This window comes from Dipodomys ordii, unplaced genomic scaffold (assembly GCF_000151885.1).
Source record: "Dipodomys ordii isolate 6190 unplaced genomic scaffold, Dord_2.0 Scaffold19, whole genome shotgun sequence".
NCBI lineage: Eukaryota > Metazoa > Chordata > Mammalia > Rodentia > Heteromyidae > Dipodomys > Dipodomys ordii.
This window is the reverse complement of record NW_012267235.1, coordinates 713910-732436: the sequence shown is the minus strand read 5'-3', so window position 1 is coordinate 732436 and position 18527 is coordinate 713910. Positions and strand designations below refer to the sequence as shown.

At 42.0% G+C, this 18527-nt stretch overlaps 1 protein-coding gene across 1 annotated transcript in view; it reads right to left on the bottom strand.

Annotated features, from left to right (window-relative positions):
* Positions 1-2803: 2803 nt before the first annotated feature.
* Positions 2804-18527, bottom strand: part of Heatr6 (HEAT repeat containing 6) — a 33921-nt gene continuing 18197 nt past the window's right edge. Inside the window, exons 9-19 of the mRNA XM_013013073.1 lie at positions 14833-15039; positions 14100-14199; positions 12250-12605; positions 10883-11005; positions 10517-10603; positions 9719-9853; positions 8209-8331; positions 7385-7509; positions 5587-5683; positions 3985-4189; positions 2804-3735 (exon numbers count right to left, since the gene is read on the bottom strand). Coding sequence (XP_012868527.1) covers positions 3164-3735; positions 3985-4189; positions 5587-5683; positions 7385-7509; positions 8209-8331; positions 9719-9853; positions 10517-10603; positions 10883-11005; positions 12250-12605; positions 14100-14199; positions 14833-15039 — 2130 coding nt within the window. The 3' untranslated portion in view covers positions 2804-3163. The remainder of the gene's footprint in view (positions 3736-3984; positions 4190-5586; positions 5684-7384; positions 7510-8208; positions 8332-9718; positions 9854-10516; positions 10604-10882; positions 11006-12249; positions 12606-14099; positions 14200-14832; positions 15040-18527) is intronic.

Here is an 18527-nt window from a genome sequence, read left to right as displayed (position 1 = left end):
AAACTCAGTGTCAGTAGGGATCCAGGAATAGTTGAAAGTCCCTCCAGGTGATTTTAACTGCAGCCAGGTTTGGGCCATTGTTGCTAATGGAAACAGTCTGATACCAGCCAGAGACAGGAATGGTAAAAGCTTGGTGTTTTTATGTCCTCTGTCTCCATCTACTGGCCATTCTACCACACTGCTATAATTTACCTATACTCTGGGTACCCAGGACCGGCTGTTTCTTGCGCTTTAAAAAAGAATGGACAAGTGAACTTGGTATTAGTGGCTCATACCTATAATCCTAGCTACTCAGGATGCTGAAATCTGAGAACTGTAGTTTGAAGACAGCTCAGGCAAGGGAGTTCATGAGACACTTATCCCCAATTAACCCCAACCAACAGCTCCCTCCCTCTCCTCCCCTCCAACCCCCAGCAGTAGAGGTGTGGCTCAAATGGTAGAGCACTAGCCTTGAGCAAAAATGCTCAAGGATATTGTGTGGTGCAGTGCTGGCCATGGGTGGACAGATGTGATCTGTACAACAAGATGTAGTCACTTTTTTTTCTCTCTGTGATAGTGGTGGCGGGGAAAAGGAACCAGAGTCCCAGTGTGCCATTCAATTTCTGACAGTCTCCCTGTGGCCAAGTCAAAGAGGAAAGAGAGGAAGGACAGGGCAGTGCTTGCTTGCTGCTGCAGCCTATTCTTTGGGCAGAGGTCAACAAGCCAGAGGTCCCCTCCTCTGATCTATAGGGGCCAGAGACAAGGCTTCCAGCTCTGGCTGTGTGCCTCGGGTACCACCTGTCATTTTGGTCAGTTTTTGAGTTTGGGACAGGAAACATTAGAGGGGAGAAGCTGGTAAGCCGACTGTCAGTTTGACTTCTTCCTTTGCCTGGTCTTTCCTAACTGCTGGATGGAAATGTTCCCTTACGACACACTGATTTAGGGAGAAACTCCTCTTTCCCCCTGCTTTATGGTGGTTATACGCCAGACTCTGAATTTTGTGTGTGTGTGTGCTGGTAGTGGGGCTTGAACTCAGGACCTTGTGCATTTGGTTAACTCTTTTGCTCAAGACTGGCGTTCAGTTGGATGTTGGTGGCTCATGCCTGTAGTCCTAGCTACTTCAGGAGGCTGAGATCTAAGGATCATAGTTTGAAGTCGGCCAGGGAAGGTAAGTCTGTGAGACTTTTTTTTTTTTTTGTCAGTGGTGGGTCGTGGGGCCTGAACTCTGGGCCTGGGCGCTGTCCCTCAACTCTTCAGCTCAAGGCTAGCACTCTACCACTTGAGCCACAGCACCACTTCCAGCTTTTTCTGCTTATGTGGTGCAGAGGAATTGAACCCAGGGCCTCAGGCATGCAAGGCAAGCGCTCTACCACTGAACCACCTTCCCAGCCCGAGACTCTTATTTCCAATTAACCACCAAAAGGCAGGAAGGAAAGATGTGGCTCAAATGGTAGAGCAGCAGCATGTGTGTGTGTGTGTACGTGCCCGTGCATACACATGTGTGTGCTAGCTAGTGCAGAGGCCTTGAACTCAGGATCTAGGTGCTGTTCCTTAGCTTTTCACTTAACGTTGGTATTCTACCACTTGAGCCACACAACTATCTCTGGCTTCTTTCTCCTAGTTACTTGGAGATAAGAGTCTCATAGAATCATGTCCCTGGGTTAGCTTTGAACCTTGATTCTCAGATCTCAGCCTCCTGAATGGCGAGGAATCCACTTCAGAATCATTTCCAAAGAAGAGCAAGTTTCCAAAGAGTTCTAGCTGAGTGTTTTTACTTGTTCTAATTCTTTGGAAACTGGTTCTCTATCACTGGGAAACGAAGACTGGTGAGCCTGGCGGCTCTGTTCTTCAATCACTGACTAGACAGCAGTTTAGAGGACAAAGGGGAAGGGCAAAGAAGAAAAAATGTACATACATGACCTTAAATTCTTCAAGCTAAAGAACAGTAATTGGCAGCACCCGTCTTGTGTATCCTGATTCTTACCCATGTCAAATGCAAGTGTGGAATCCTTCAATATATCCCTGAATTTTTCTTTTTCTTTTTTTGTCAGTTGTGGGGCCTGAACTCTGGGCCTGGGCGCTGTCTCTCAGCTCTTCAGCTCAAGGCTAGTGCTCTACCTCTTGAGCCACAGTGCCACTTCTGGCTTTTTCTGCTTATGTGGTGCTGAGGAATCAAAGCCAGGGCCTCATGCATGCAAGGCAAGCACTCTACCACTAAGCCACCTTCCCAGTCCTATCCCTTAAGTTCTAATAGAGATGAATTCCAATAAATTGTTGACAGTCAAGAGACAAAAAAGTCTATATGTAAATAATTATTTGGCAAGAAATTACTTTCATGTTATCAAAATTTAACTTAAAAACCTCTCTTTGGGGCTGGTAAGGTGGCTCAGTGGTAGAGTACTTGCCCTGCATGCATGAGGCCCTGGATTCGATTCCTCACCACCACATAAGCAGAAAAAGCAGGAAGTGGCATTGTGGCTCGAGTGGTAGAGCACTAGCCTTGAGCTGAAGAGCTGAGGGACAGTGCCCAGGCCCAGAGTTCAGGCCCTGTGACCACCACCACCATCACCAAAACAAAAAACAAAAAAGAAAAACTCTTTGTAACCAGGGCACAAATTACAAAGTAACAACAGGCTTGGAGAACTGTGCTGAAGGCTGAGCCCCTCTTTGGGGTGGGGGGAGGGAAGGCGGAGGGGAGAGACAGGCTCTGGTCTTTGAAGCTGGTGGTATGAGGAGTTTGGATGAGTGTGATAGGCCGGGCCAGCATCTGCTCTGCTCACGAATTCTATGGAGGCTGCTTAGTGAAAAGAAGACATGACAGAAATGTTTTTCATCCATTTACTAGGAAAATGCCAATTCTTGGAGACACACCTACAACATTCTAATTCCTAAGTCTTTCTATGTTTTTTTTTTTTTTTGCTGAGACCTCTGATCTGCTCAGCCACAGCATACCCCGACTCCTGCTTGCCCAGGGTGGAGGTTCCAGCCAGCCTGACCATTGCCTGTGTAGTGGACCTACTCTCCACAGTGGCCAAGCCTTTTGCAGAGAACTCAAACAGCTGTTAATTCCTTCTAAATGGGGTAGGTGGGCTGGTCCTGCCCTAAGATTAAACCCCACCTAACATGCACTCAAGCCTGGGCCTCCTATTTCCAAACATGACCTCTGGAAAGTGGGGTGGTACAGTCACCGATTCGATGACTCAAAGAGTGTCACTTGTGATCCTGAGGAATCACAGTAAATACTCAGGATATTGTCTAAGAAGTCCACGATGGCCCCTTTTGCTGTGTCTCCAGCCAGTGCTTGCACACTGCTTATGTGCTGCAGGGCCGTTCTGATCATTTGGTCTCGTTCCTGTGTTGTGTGGGCTGCTCTGGAGTCATCTCCCTTGTCTCCTGACTTCAAAAACTGCAGGATAAAGGGTTGGACCATATCCCCATTCAGCTCAAGAGTTTCTTTGATGCAGGGCAGATCTGAGGGGCCAGCCAGGCTCAGGAGGTGAATCAGTGCCTGGCAGATCTGGGTCCGCAGGCTGGCGCAGTACTTGAATTCCAGGAAGTCCGTGGTGTCTTCACTCTTGTGCAAGGCAGTGAGCAATGCTTTCCAGATCTGAGCGTATTGCTCCACAGACCCGTACCGCTCTCTCCTGCTCGGGATAGAAAGGGCTGTAGCAGATCTGATGCGCACTTTGAAGTTCTTGCATGATGTCACCACTGATGTCAGGGCATGGTAAGCCTGGGAGGTCCATGCGGCTGTTCCTAGGAAGAATCCACAGTCCCTATAAGTAGTGAAGGCTTAGCAAGAAGTGGGGTATGAGAGGAGAAGTGGAGGAGGCGTGTGCCACAGTGTTAAGATGTAATCTCATGTGATCAGAGCAGGGAATGGACCCCAGGGATCCTCTGTAACACTGTGACAGAGGACATTGTAATCAATGTCCTTAACAACTGGGTAGACTGGCACGTGCTTTCCAAAGAGGTGCTTCATCAGAGGAGAGGGGATGTTCTTACCGAGTGGAAGAGCAGGATTTTTAAATACATTTCCCATCGCATAGCAAGCATTCCACCGCACTTTCATGGCAGCCTCAGTAAGAACAGTAGAAATCAGGGCCTGGATAGATTCCTCAATGATTTCAGCAAATCTCGGTTTTTCTATATGCGAGGGTTGCAGAAAATGAAGCAAATTTCCAAGGGCACGGACTGCATTGCTTTTTACCTAGAAGATGTAATAAACAGCTTTAGAAATTTGTTTTGTCAGAGATGTTTCAGGAGAGCCTAGTGGAGCAGAGCTCTGGGCCAAATAGAGCATTAGCCTCAAGTACAGTGCCTAAGCCCAGAGTTCAAGCTCCAGGACAGAGACAGATTTCTCTAAGCAAGAGAGAGTTAATGTATCCTGGAAAGGTATGGAGGCCTGAAAGGCCATGTCTGTTAACCTCCTGAGCCCTCAGAAAGTGGAGGTCTTGCAAAGTCCCTTCCTGATAGGCTGGGAATGTGGCTCAGTGGTAGAGTGCTTGCCTTGCATGCATGAGGCCCTGGGTTTGATTCCTCAGCACCACATAAATAGAAAAAGCCAGAAGTGGCACTGTGGCTCAGGTGGTAGAGTGCTAGCCTTGAGCAAAAAGAAGCTCAGGGACAGTGCCCAGGCTCTGAGTTCAAGCCCCAGGATTGGCAAAAAAAAAAAAAGCAAAGTCCCTCCCTGAGATTTTTTTTTTTTTTGGTCGATTGTGGGACTTGAATTCTGGACCTGGGCGCTGTCCCTCAGCTCTTCAGCTCAAGGCTAGTGCTCTATCATTTGAGCCATAGCGTCACTTCCGGCCTTTTCTGTTTATGTGGTGCTGAGGAATTAAAGCCAGGGCCTCATGCATGCGAGACAAACACTCTACCACTGAGCCACTTTCCCAATCCCTTCCCCAAGATTTTTAGTGCTAGCCTGCATCTTAGAGATTTTAGAAATGAGGCCTGAGGCCTACCAACCCCGCTGGTCTACAGCAAGGCAAGGAGGAGCTAGGCTCCTAACTGTAGCCCTTTGGGTTCTACTGCACAGAGCTCTTAACTTCTGCAGCATAGGAGACTCATCTAGGCAGGTGTTTGGGGTTTGTTTTTATACCAACTTCCAGACCCTGAGGCCAGAATTCTGGCTGAATTGCTTTACAGTTGACTACTATTACCAGGTTTTCAGAACCACTGGAGTAAATTAAGCTCTTAATTTGGAGAGGTCCTGTACTAGGTGCTTTACCATAAAGGATCTCCAAGTGACACGTTCACAAGGACTTCCATGTTGCAGTAACCTGGAGAGAAGCTAGACAATACAGTAAGGTCTCCCTATCTATGCAATAAAGGACATTCAAAGTCAGGGGCCCCTTATTGTTAATTCCATCTAAAAGGTGTTTGAGGCTTTTTTTTTTGAGGGGGTGAAGAAAACAGTGGATGACTATTAAAACAAATACAATAAATCAAAATACTGTGTGGGTGTAATACGGGCCATTTTACACTTTGCGCACACTTTCTGCATGCTTTGAGCACAAGACAGCTAGAGGCCCATCATAGCACATGGTGGGAGCTTCCAGCATCACAGGGTCTAACAAGCAATACTAGGTTTTGTTGGGAGTCTACCTTGTCTTTGTCCTTGGAAGCATCTATCGCCGATCGCAACATTTTTAAGAGCAGGAGTCCAGAGAATTCTTCCTGGAAACTCGGGTCTGGTGTTTCCCTGTTCCACCCAAAGCACACAAAACACGTTAAAAGAAGTCTCTACTTAAAATATAAGCATATAAAAAGATATTCATTAAGTATAACTATGAAAACTTTGGAAAAAGAGCTTAACAAATCTGTTCAGAACACAGCAAGAACTCATAGTATGTTTTGTTTTGAGAGAGAGTCTTTTGATATACCCCAGGCTGGCCCTGAACTCATGATTGACCTGCCTCGGTCTCCTGAGTGCTGGGATTACAGGCATGTACTATCTGACTCAGGAGTTTCCTATCTAGGAATGTATCCAAAGGGAATATCTCAGAACAGAAACTTTGTGCACAAACATGGTCACTGCTTCCAGAGGCCTACAAGCTTAAGTGCTAAAACAGATGCAGAGGAACAGGGGAATGGCTAAAGACTCATCACACAGCAGTGACTGCACAGGAAGGCAGCAGGGTAGGAGGGAGGTTTTATACTGAACACCCATTTATGCTATTTGATTTTTTTTGTTGGTTGTCAGGCTTGAAGTCAGGGTCTAGGTGCTGTCCCTGAGCTCTTTTGCTCAAGGCTAGCGCTCTACCACTTTGAGTCACAGTGCCACATCCAGTGATGAATTGGAGCTAAGAGTCTCACAGAGACTTCTCTGCCCAGGCTAGCTTCGAACAGCAACCCTCAGATCTCAGCCTCCTGAGTAACTAGGATTATAGGCGTGAGCCACTGGCACCTGCGAGTTTGATTTTTTTTTTTTTTGGTTGGTTGTGCGGCTTGAACTCTGAGCCTGGGCTCAAGGCTAGCACTCTACCACTTGAGCCACACACAGCACCATTTCCAGTTTTCTGGTGGTTTACTGGAGATGAGTCTCACAGACTTTCCTGCACGGGCTGGCTTTGAACCATGATCCTAAGGTCTCAGCCTTCTGAGTAGCTAGGATTACAGACATGAGCCACCAGTGCCTGGCTTATTTGTATTTTTTTTAACCTGTTGAATATTTTATTTACAAAAATACAAACACTATGTTTTTAAAATATGGCAACCATTACTAAGGTTTTGGGTTGTGTGTGTGTGTGTGTGTGTGTGTGTGGTATTTGAGTCTGAACTCAGGACTACAGTCAGCCATACCCCTAGCCTTGGATTTCTTCTTTTATACTTCCTGTAATGTACATGTATACCTACATATAGTACTTAGTATATATCATAATGTATTTCTGATTTATATTAAGAACAAGTTATTAACTTTAATTTTTATTTTTTATTTTTTTGGGGCCGGCCTGGGCGCTGTCCCTCAGCTCTTCAGCTCAAGGCTAGTGCTCTACCACTTGAGCCACAGTGCCACTTCCGACTTTTTTCTTTTTGCTTATGTGGTGCTGAGGAATCGAACCCAGGGCCTCATGCATGCAAGGCAAGTGCTCTACCACTGAGCCACCTTCCCAGCCCCGCTATTAACTTTATTAAAGGAATACAAAATAAGAGCAGTAAGGTTGACTATAGAATATGGAGAGGGTCCCTGCTAATTCTTTCATAGTAGGGATGAAAGACACACTCTTGGGACTTTTGCCTGAGAAGTCACTCAAGAGTATCTGGGCATGGTGATAAATGTCTATAATCCCAGCACTCAAAAGGCTGAAGCAGGAAGATCACAAGTCTAAGCCAGGGCTAGTAGTAAGACCCTGTCTCAAAAGAAAAAAAAAGTCACTCAGGAGACAAATGCTGAGTCACCTACATGTTGACAATCAGAGTATCTGTAAGGTTGCCCAGGGACCAAGCTGCCTTGGCACGAACGTTCAGAGACTTGTCTTGAAGTGACATCAATATGGCATTTGCTGTGTCTGCAACAAACATGGCATCCTGGAAGACAAACCAACAAGTGCATCACTTTAGGAGTTCACGGGGTTGCCTCTGGCCTTCTCACATTTATCTTCACATAAAGATAGAAAGAAAGCCTTGATTATACATTTCAATTCGGAAAATAAAAGTCACTTACTTAACCAATTACTCATCTTATACATTGCACGCTAGCCCCTCACTACAGTCCAAGGGCAGCTCCCAGTACTTTGGCATGAGGCTTGATGGGCAAGGTGCCGCTGGGCTTCACTGCTGGGAGCCTCTCAGAACCTGTGACCTCTGTGCTGAGGCTGGTTTTTACCTCCAGGAAAAAACGTTCTGAGTACATTTCCCCAAACATATCCTCTTCAGTGAGAGAAATGCCACACGTGATAGCAAGGGAGAGCTCTATTTCCTTCTTAGTAAACCTCTGTATCAGCTTTCTAAACTATTACTATTTCATTTCATCCAAATTGTAATAGTAATGGGAATGTCCCATTTCATTCTTATTCATTCAGTAATTTTAAAATGTACTAGATATCAAGTGACTCAGCCAGTGTGCTTAATAACTAAAAATAAATGAATGATAGGTATTTACTATATTTAAAGAACACTAAAGGAAACCAGATTACAAAATAAGTCGATTTCCTTTACTGCCCAACATGGGAGCTCTACAACCACAAAAGACTGGGGCGCAGGAGAACAAAGCAGGCTCGCTCTGACCTGTCTGAGACAGGGAAAAAGCACGTAGACTCCGAGGGCGCGGGAGGTGGCGGCTTTCACTAAACGGTTCCTGCTGTCATTTAGGCCAAGCAACACTGTGATGCACAGAATCTGTCTGTCGTTCTGTAATCAGAAGATGGACAAAAGGAAAAGCAACAGTAAATACATGCCCATGTTGAAGTTCATATTCAAGGGTTAAAGAGCAACATGGCTGTGATCTGGAGGCTGCTCTCCCTGGTAAAAGGCAGGTGTGGTTCCGATTCTGAGTAGCTGAGCACTCACTCTGGAGGGCGCCTGCAGCATCTCTCCTGAACCCATCAACTATGTGAACTAGGTCAGGATTATCCTTCTAGTTCATGGATGCAGCCTTTTTTCTAAGAGCTATGCTTACATATACAAGTGCAGACATAAATACCACTGCGGACTATAGGGGAACATTTAGGACACTGCTGCAGAGTAATGCTTACATCATCCCAAAATGCATTAGGTGGCAGGCCCTTTCAGAGGTGATTGGGTCGGGAAGGCCTGACCCAAGGCCCCCCATAGCAGGGATTCCATATCCTTACAAATGAGGCTCTAGACACCAAGAGCTCTGGAAGGCACTAACTGGGAAGTAGAAAGCCAGACTCACCAGATAACAAATCTGTGGGCACTTCCCAGTCTCTTGAACTGTTAGAAATAAATGTTGGACCTGGATTTAGTGGTACATGCCTGTAAGCTCAGCAACTTGGGTAAAAGCAGCATGATCATGAGTTCAAGGTCAGCCTAAGTGAAGGTAGAGAGGCCCTACCTCAAAATCAAGAGAACTTGCCTACATGTAGGAGGATCTGAGCTCAATCCCCAATATGCCTCCCCTATATGAAGTTCTGTTTAGAAATCATCCAGTCTATGATATTTTTATTATCTAGAATCTCAGACAGACTAAGCTAGATACCAAGTTTTTTTTTTTCACATGATTTACATTATTTCTCACGACTTCCATTTTAAGATGATAATACTAGGTTTTAGAGAAATAAAGGTGATCACAGAGGTAGAAAGAGGCCTTCTGATCTCTGGGTATGGTAACTAGCTGAAGTGGCTCTGCCTGATGCTCGCGTACAAGTGCCACCTCCTTTCTGAAGCACACAGAAAAACACGGAAAGATTTTCTATTTTCTCATCTGCTCCTCTCCCCAAACTCAAGTAGATGCTTTTTTCCTCAGAGATAATGTTGAAAATGGTTCAAAAAGGGCTGGGAAGGTGGCTCAGGGGTAGAGTGCTTGCCTTGCATGCATGAGGCCTTGGATTTGATTCCTTAACACCACATAAAGCAGAAAAAGTTGGAAGCTGTGCTGTAGCTCAAGTGGTAGAGCGCTAGCCTTGAGCTGAAGAGCTGAGGAACAGTGCCCAGACCTAGAGTTCAAGTCCCACAACCAGAAAAAAAAAAAAGGTTCAAAAAAAAGAAAAAAAAAGGATCAAACTTGAGCCCCGTGACTCAGGACATGGCTGGAACGTAAGGAAAAGGCTGTTACCGGCAGACTGCTGAAGGCCTCTGGCAGGATGGAAGACAGGGCATCGCAGGCGCTCGCCTGGAGAGTCGGGTGCTCTGAGCTCTGCAGGGCTCGGGGCAAAGGACCATTCAGCATCATGGTCCAGAACGTCACCACCTGGAGCAAAGATACAGTTATAACTGCATACACAGACACACATCTGACCTTAGGTAGGAGACATGTTTCCTTAAAATGGCAGCTTTTTGTAAACCCTTTCCCAAGTTCTTCCACAGTGACCTAGTCAAATCTTTGCATTTTATCAAGTAGGAGACTGTGGTGCAATAAAGCCAAGCAGCAATAGTGACAACAATGAGGAAGAGGATGGAGACGGCAATGACAGTAGTAATAGTACACATGTGTTTCTGAAGTGCATATTCAAAGGGCATCAACTCAAAATAAATCCTTTTGCTTGCATGACTGAGAATTCTATAGCAGTGTCTTCACTTTAAGCATGAAAACAGAGACACAAGGAGATAACAGGAATCAATTAGAATCTAAACCTTAAATCCAGCTAAGGCTCTTCAACCTCATTCAATGTAGATATAATCCTACTATACACTGAATTACAACAGTTAGTTTCATGGTTTTGTTTTTTTCCAGGCTGGGGATTGAGCCCAGGGTCTCATTTATGCTAAGCAAAGGCTCTACCGCTGAGCTGCATCTTGAGGTAACAATTTTTGATTCTGAGAGAAAACATACTGTGCACTTTATCACTGAGTCTCAGAATAAAAGTGCTGCTGAAGCACCAAAAAAGAACACTCTGGATTGATGTTTCCATACCAAGAAGACTGGTACTCTCTGCTCAGGGTCTGTGGGAGAATCTGGTTTATACTGCTGTATTAAGCCTGTACCCAGTTCTTCCAGAAGCTGCCAGAGAAAAAGAAGTAACCATTAAAACAGAGCATTCAAACTGTGGAGGTAAAAACAACTTCAGTTTGGAGATCACCTCAAATCAAGAAGAAAAGTAATGGCTAACTGATTTTCCACCTTTTCTCACAAACCCCTATAGCATTGGAAGTCTTTCGCGGAGTCAAAATGAGAGTTATAGTTGTTAACACCAAAATCAGTTCTTTTGGTTTATAGGTAAGAACTGAAAATAGAGGTTTCCTTCTAAGAAAAAGCACACATGGCTTTAAATGAAATTACCTTGGCCCCATGAAGCTGAATGGATGGGTCTGCTTCCCCCATGCACTTACAAATCACTTCACCAAGCTCCATTAGGTAGAGCTGGGCCATTGAGAAGTAGCCCCTCGCCAGGTGCGCCAACAGCTACAAAGACAGCAAGGAATTAACTCCATCATCAGAAGGCAAAGCTATCATATCTAGAAAACTGCTTCAATATTTCAAAAACCAGCTACCCTTACAAAGGGTCTGAAATCTGATACTGAATAAAATGAAAAACGACCAAATCCTGATCCTATGCTAACATATTATCAGTTAAATGTATTATAAATTTATGGTACAGAAATTTATGATTCAGAAACTATGATATATCATAGTTTCTGATTGTTTTTTCATTAATTTATCTCAAATAAGTTTCAGAACAATTCTTTGAGATAAGTAATTGAATTTATAGCTGATGACAACAGGTTAAAAATGTTAAAGGATATAGTTAATTTTATCCAGATATTTAGTAGCAGCCGCTGGGATCAAACCTAGGTCTGATATTGAAGTATAGAAAAAGCAAGGTTTTTGTTTGTTGGTTGGTTGGTTGGTTTTTTTTGTTGGATGTGGAGCCTGAACTCTGGGTGCTGTCCCTCAGCTCTTCAGCTCAAGGCAAGTGCTCTACCACTTGAACCACAGCGCCATTTCAGGTTTTTTCTGCTTATGTGGTGCTGAGGAATCAAACCCATGGCCTCATGCATGCAAGGCAAGCACTCTACCACTGAGCCACCTTCCCAGGCCACCCCCCTTTTTTTTAAATCTAGGATTGTTTTCTTCCTTTGAAGGAACAATTGTTTTGCTTCACTAAACAGATACAAGACTAAACAGAATTTATAGACAATATTGAACAGAAATAAAAAAATAGCCATACAATTTTCCAGAATGACTATTGTTCCTACTTAGTAAACAACACCTAGGATGACTACGATAGCTTTACAAATAAAAGGGACAAAAAGGAATGAATCTGACATTTTACAACCAGGGACATCCCTCTAAGCAGAACAACAAAAATAAACCACCTACACATGAAATTACACCTGCTACTGATACTGCTGGTACGTGTCTTGCTTTTACATTACTTTTATGTACCTGAAAAAGAAATGGATGGGCTAGGAAGATGGTTCAGTGGTAGAGTGCTTGCCTTGCATGCATGAGGCCCTGGGTTCAATTCCTCAGAACCACATAAGCAGAAAAAGCCGGAAGTGGCACTATGGCTCAGGTGGTAGAGTGCTAGCCTTGAGCTGAAGAGCTAAGGGACAGTACCCAGGCCCGAGTTCAGGACCCATGACTAGGGGGAAAAAAAGAAATAGCTACTTCCTTTCAGAGAGCAGGAAACGGAACCTCCTTACCTGTAGGGCCTCTAGTCGCATGGGGGATGGCTCATAGGTGCTTCCTGCTGCAGAACCAGCATTGTTACCAGAGCAGGAATCCTCCCTGGGCAGTACAACAATGGAGATGCAAAGTCGGATGAGCCAGCAGGGCTCTGCAGAGCCTTTAGGTGAGCCAACAGATGCTTCTTCCTGAGAGGGCCCTGCAGGGACTTTCTTCCACCAATCAGGAAGGCCGAGGTGAGGAGTTGCTGAATTGCTATTGCTGAGCCCAGAAGAACAGGGCTGTTGTAGAAGTAACTGGACTTCAGGTAAAGGTGCATGAGTGGACACTATAGCTCCCAAGAGGGTAAGACTTGACACACGGACATTAACATCTGTGAAAGGAAGCAGAACTGTGGGAACGACTTTCATGATTGTAAACATTTGTGCAGGCATGCTTGTTTGAGTAAATCTAATTAAACTTCCAGACCTAATTTCAGTTCACAGGAAATACATGCGATATCATCAAGAAACAATCGAGAACATTAGAGAACATTAGGTCTTCTATAAGACAATTGACGTGGGAGTCCTTCAAAATTCAGTATTATGAAGAAGAAAGAAAACACAAAAAAGACTGAAGTGACGTAAAATATAAATTTGGCCAGATGTGGTGGCATATGCTTATAATCCCAGGACTCAGTAGCACATAATGAACACTTAACACTTGTCCTGAAAAAAATCCTCACTGTTGTGTTGCCTTTCTAAATAAGCTTTAGCTTACTGATATCCACAGACTAACTTGCTTGGATTTTGACTTGGATTACACTAAATCTATAGACCAAGTTGAAAAGAACTAACATCTTGCTATTACTGAGTTCTCCTATCCATAAACGTGGACTAGCTCTTCATTTTATTTAGCTCTTTGATGTCCTTCATCAAGTCCTTACAGTCTTCATATACATTTGCATACATTGTTTTAGATTTATTCCTAAGCATTATAAGGTTTGAGCATTTTAACAATGAAAAGTTACTGCAGTTTAAAATCAGACAGTTGAAAAGGACATTTGAGACATGGTCCTTTCTTCCTCAGTTAAAGACACAAGTAAAGAAAGCAAGTGTGATAGAATGAGCAGGGGCTGAGTCAGGAGACTTGGGGTATTCAAATATTGTTTGCCACTAATGTGATGAAAGATCTTAAGGCAGATCTTATTTTTCTATATGCCTATATTACATACTGGTATAAAGAGTGGATACAACTTAAATTTACCTATCAGTATCTCATTTGAGTCTTATGATCAGATCTGAAAGCTTGCAAACAAAAGAACAAATATTCAAAAAGCAGGTATTTATGGCACATAGATATTATCTGTGGGAGTAAGTCAGGAAATGACAAGAAATAAGACTATAGATAGCAATGATTTTCTCTAAATGTTAGAGGAGATGATGTTAAAGAAGTTAGATTTTGTACTATAGGATGGTATCTAACCATCCATCCATCCATCCATCATCTATCTACCTTTGCCAAAAGATATTATACATTTGAAGGAAATCACTTTCACTTGGCTCACTCCTAATTTTAAAGTTATATTCTAACCACTGTCCTAAAACATACAGAGATTAAATTTCACAATGAATTCTTTAGTTCACATCTTTCTGTTGGAGTTTAGAGTCAAAAGTTGCCAACTTTTTCAGTTGGCACCCTTGAAAAGCTGAGAAGAAATAAAGATCTCTCTGAGCTGTAAAAATGCTTTGAATTTTTTTTTTAAATCGAGTAATACACTCATGTAACTGTAACCCTCTGTATAGTATCTTTACAATAAAAAAAAATCGAGTAATATTCTACATTTGATTGGTATAAAAAAGCAATTAGTTAAAAAAACACTACTAACCTTTGTGGCGAATGTAAGGCTTTATCTGGTTCCAGACTTTGGTCAGTAGGCTGAGTTTCAGACGGTTATATGGTACATTTGATACTAAATTTGCAAGGCACTATAAAATATTTTTTTAAAAAGCTCATTAGTTGATAAGCACAAATAGAACTTTTTTTTTTTTTTTTTTTTTGGTCATAGGGCTTGAACTCAGGGTCTGGGAACTGTCCCTGAGCTTTTCTGCTCAAGGCAAGTGCTCTACCGTTTTGAGCAACAGTTCCATTTCTGGTTTTCTGGTGGTTATCTGAAGATAAAAGATTCTTATGGACTTTCCTGCCCAGGCTGGCTTTGAACCACAATCCTCAGCCTCCTGAGTAGCTAGGATTACAGGCATGAGCTGCCAGTGCCCAGCAAAGATACAACATTTTAAACATTTAATTTAAAAGTTTTTTATGCTTAATAAAAATTGGTCTTTTTCTTTTTTTGTCTTTTGAAAAAATAGTATTTGTTTCAGACTTACTACACTGGTACCTTAACACAAAAGTAGTATTATAAAGTATTATTAAAAGCATTTTAATAAATCATGTGGACATACAGAGAGTATAGGACATGGACTTTCAAATACAGTGTCTTTAATAAAACTATTACTTAATTCTATTATTAGATTGAGCTACTTTGGGACTATGCAAAATATTACATAAAAATTGAAACAGAAAAACCCTCTCTGAAACCCAAAGGAACCTGGGACATTTACCTTAATTATCCGAGTTAAGGTCTGGGAAGATGACTCTGCTACCAAAGCCAGCAAAAGACATCTGTGCAACTCCCTAATGCTGGAAGCAATCATTACAGAAAAGGGAGTGAAAGCCCTTCGGTGGTCACTGGTATCTTCCGCAACAGAAAGAAATTGCTTTGAGCTTTCCAAGATGGCAGATAAAACTTGCAGAGCACAGGCACGTGTCTGAAATTTCAGGATAATTTCTACTGGTGAGTTAAAAATCAGAAGACAGATTCTTTTCTTCCCATATATATTTTTCAACATAATTAGAATCATCTTAATTAGGAGAATAAAGGCCATAGAATTATATATCAAGTTCTGAATGCAGCCAAGAACTGGGACATTTGTACCCCATACTTGGAAAAAAAAAACACAAAAAACTTAAATCATATTATTGTTGCTTCGTTTTCTTAAAGTGAGGCATAAATTTAAGTTAGACCACAGCAAAACCCTTTAAATCATAACTATGAGAATAATTTAAGGAGTAGATATCTAAAGCAAACTAAAAAGACAGAATTATCTTTTCAGATCACAGATATCTTGTCTGTTTCCTATCAAAGTTCCTGAGAACAAAGTAAAGCAGAACATTTGGGCCTTTGTGTGCAACCATCTGGCAGGCATCACTACACCCAACATTTGGCAACATTCTTAGGTGTAGAAAATATTGCAGCTTGTAGTAAGTATGTTTGATAAAGAAAGAAGTACCATTAAATGTATTCTTAGAGACGGAAAAAACAAGGTACAGCTCTGTCACAGGCTGATCTGTAAGCTAGGAAAAGTGTTACTGCATCAAGGTTTTCTTTGTGAAAATCTCTATATATAGGTACTCAGATGATTTTGTGGTACTAAAAATCAGAAATGAAACAAAGAATAACAAGAAAGCCAATTTAACTATAATGGAATATATGTAACAAATACTGGACTATTAATATGGAATACTATTGTATCTTCTTTAACCAATTCACTTAAAAATACTAGTTAAAAAATCTTTGGGTCAATTTTTTTTTTCCCGGTCCTGGGGCTTGAACTCTGGGCCTGGGCATTGTCCCTCAGCTCTTCAGCTCAAGGATAGAGCTCTACCACTTGAGCTATGGCGCCAATGCTGATTTTTTCTGTTTATGTGGTGCTGAGGAATTGAATCCAGGGCCTCATGCATGCAAGGCATGCCACTGAACCACATTCCCAGCCCTTTGGATCAATTTTTTGTTGTTGTGGTTGGTCGTGGGGCTTGAACTCTGGGCCTGGGTGCTGTCCCTCAGCTCTTCAGCTCAAGGCGAGTGCTCTACCACTTGAGCTACAGCGCCACTTCCTGGATCAATTTTTTTAGTTTTATTTACGTATTTATTTTGTCAGTCATGAGGGTTGAGCTTGGGACCTGAACACTGTTCTGAGCTGCTCCAGGCTAGCACTCTACCACTAGAGCCACAGCACTAGTTTTCTGAGTAGTTTATTGGAGATAAGAATCTCATAGACTTTCCTGCCTGGGCTGGTTTAAAATTTTGATCCTCAGATCTCAGCCTCCGGAGTAGCTAATATTATAGGCATGAACTATGGAATCAACATTACAATTCAAGGATCTAAACTACATATTTGCTCAACATGAGGAATAATTGAGTTTGGAAAGAAAATGTTTTTCTAGAGAACGTTAACCACATTATCATTGAATAACCAAATCATCAATCAAGTGAGTCCTGAAGTCTAAAGATTTCTTCTCTGAATAGAGACTCATGAATCTGCAGAAATAAGTATAATCACTTAGGTAAGGAATCTGACTGCATTAGGAAGCTGTATTAGTGGAAAGAGCAATACCACAAACATGGTCTAAGACACAGATGGGGCAGCTGGCACTCTTTCTGCAGTAGTACATGGCCTACATTGGAGTTTACAGGTTACAGAGTCTCTGTCAAGTCTTGGGGCTTGAACTCAGGTTCTGGGCACTGTCCCTCAGCTTCTTTTGCTCAAGGTAAAGTAATTTTCAAGGTACTGTCATACTCTACTCTCATAATACAGACAGTATACAAAAGAATAAATGTGGCTATGTTCCAAAAAAACAGACAATGACATCAATAATTAAGTCCATGTATTTTTTATATGTCATGAAATTCTACTCATCTTTCTATAATTAAAAAACTATTTAAAGTGTAAAAGCCACTCCTAGCTTACAGGTCATGCAAAAATAGGTAGCAGGCTAGATTTAGTTTATAGACCATTGCTTGCCAACTGCTGACTGATGTTGATGTGCATTGAAAAAAACAGATGTTAGGCTAAAACTTCATTTCTTTAGAAGGTAATTAAAAATCACAATCCCAAAGGCTCACAAACCAGACAAAATTAAAAATCAAATTGTGGAAAGAAATGAACTGATATTCAAAAAGTCAAACAATTTTAGTTCAATTAACTTTAGAATCCTAAGGGGGAAACATCCATTTTTATCACAGATTGAAATTTGTTATTTTGTTCCCCACTTCAGTATAAAATCTACATAGAAATTAGGTGCCATCTAACATTATACTTTTCATAGCTAATCTCCTTTAAGTACTGTTTAATAACCTTTATTCTAAAGTTATTGTTTGTGATATTGATTTTGGTTCAAGTCTTGCTTCATTTGTTCTTTTATTAGTACTTAATATCCTGTTTACCATTCTGATCAGCACTTGCAGCAGAAATCCTGGATGCACAAGCGAATTATAATAGGTATAACTCTCCAGAGAGCTTATTTGTTGATTGCATTTTACTGTTTGATTGTTTGCAATCCTGGATGACTCTGCAATTATAAGTCTCAGAGGGTACAGTGTACAGTTTCACCTTCTTAGATATGAGGGCTTGTCTAAAGCTAATAAAACAGAAAGGTCCTTTTCTATTTTTGCTTTGATTTTAGAGTCTAGCAGAAATGTTTGCCGAGGTAGCTCATTTACTTTTCATTTTTTCCATTTTCTATGCATATGATCTCAGAATGCTTTTGGAAGTGTGATTAAAAGTCCCTTCTGGGAGTGCGGACTGTTGAGGATCAAACCAGGCCACCAGACTGTTTTCTTCATTTTCTGTAAGTATACCAATTCTTTCTGTCGCAAAAGAGATTCAACCCAAGGTCTTGTGCATGCTAGGCAAGAACTCTACCACTGAGTACACCCCCAGACTCCATATTAGTTATTATTTACATGTTTTCGAGTTCATTTTATTGGATCACACCCCGAAAGTTGGTATTGGCTAAGTGGAGGCCTTTAACACTGTGTCTGGGCCTTCAGAGTTGGAGTCATGCAAGTAGAAGTTATCTACTCTTGGATGACCATATAAAAGAAAACCTGGTTACCTTCTACTTCATAAGTTAAAAATTATAACCTTCTCATTCTCTTTTCAAGTTATACTATGGTATGAATTTTTATTTGTTTCTACCTTTCATAGCTATCTAAAAGAGAAGTTAAAAAAATCAGCATGGAATTTGAAAAGCAGTGTAATTCTGACAGAACCATGAGGAAGATCTGCCCTACAGTTTTTCCTTAGACTAAAGCCTAGATAGATCTCTACAAAATGCCTTTATAACACCTGAGGAAATTATATAGCAGAAATTCTTTTTTCTTTTTTTTTGGGTCCGGTCATGGGGCCTGAACTCTGGGCCTGGGCGCTGTTCCTCAGCTCTTCAGCTCAAGGCTAGCGCTCTACCACTTGAGCCA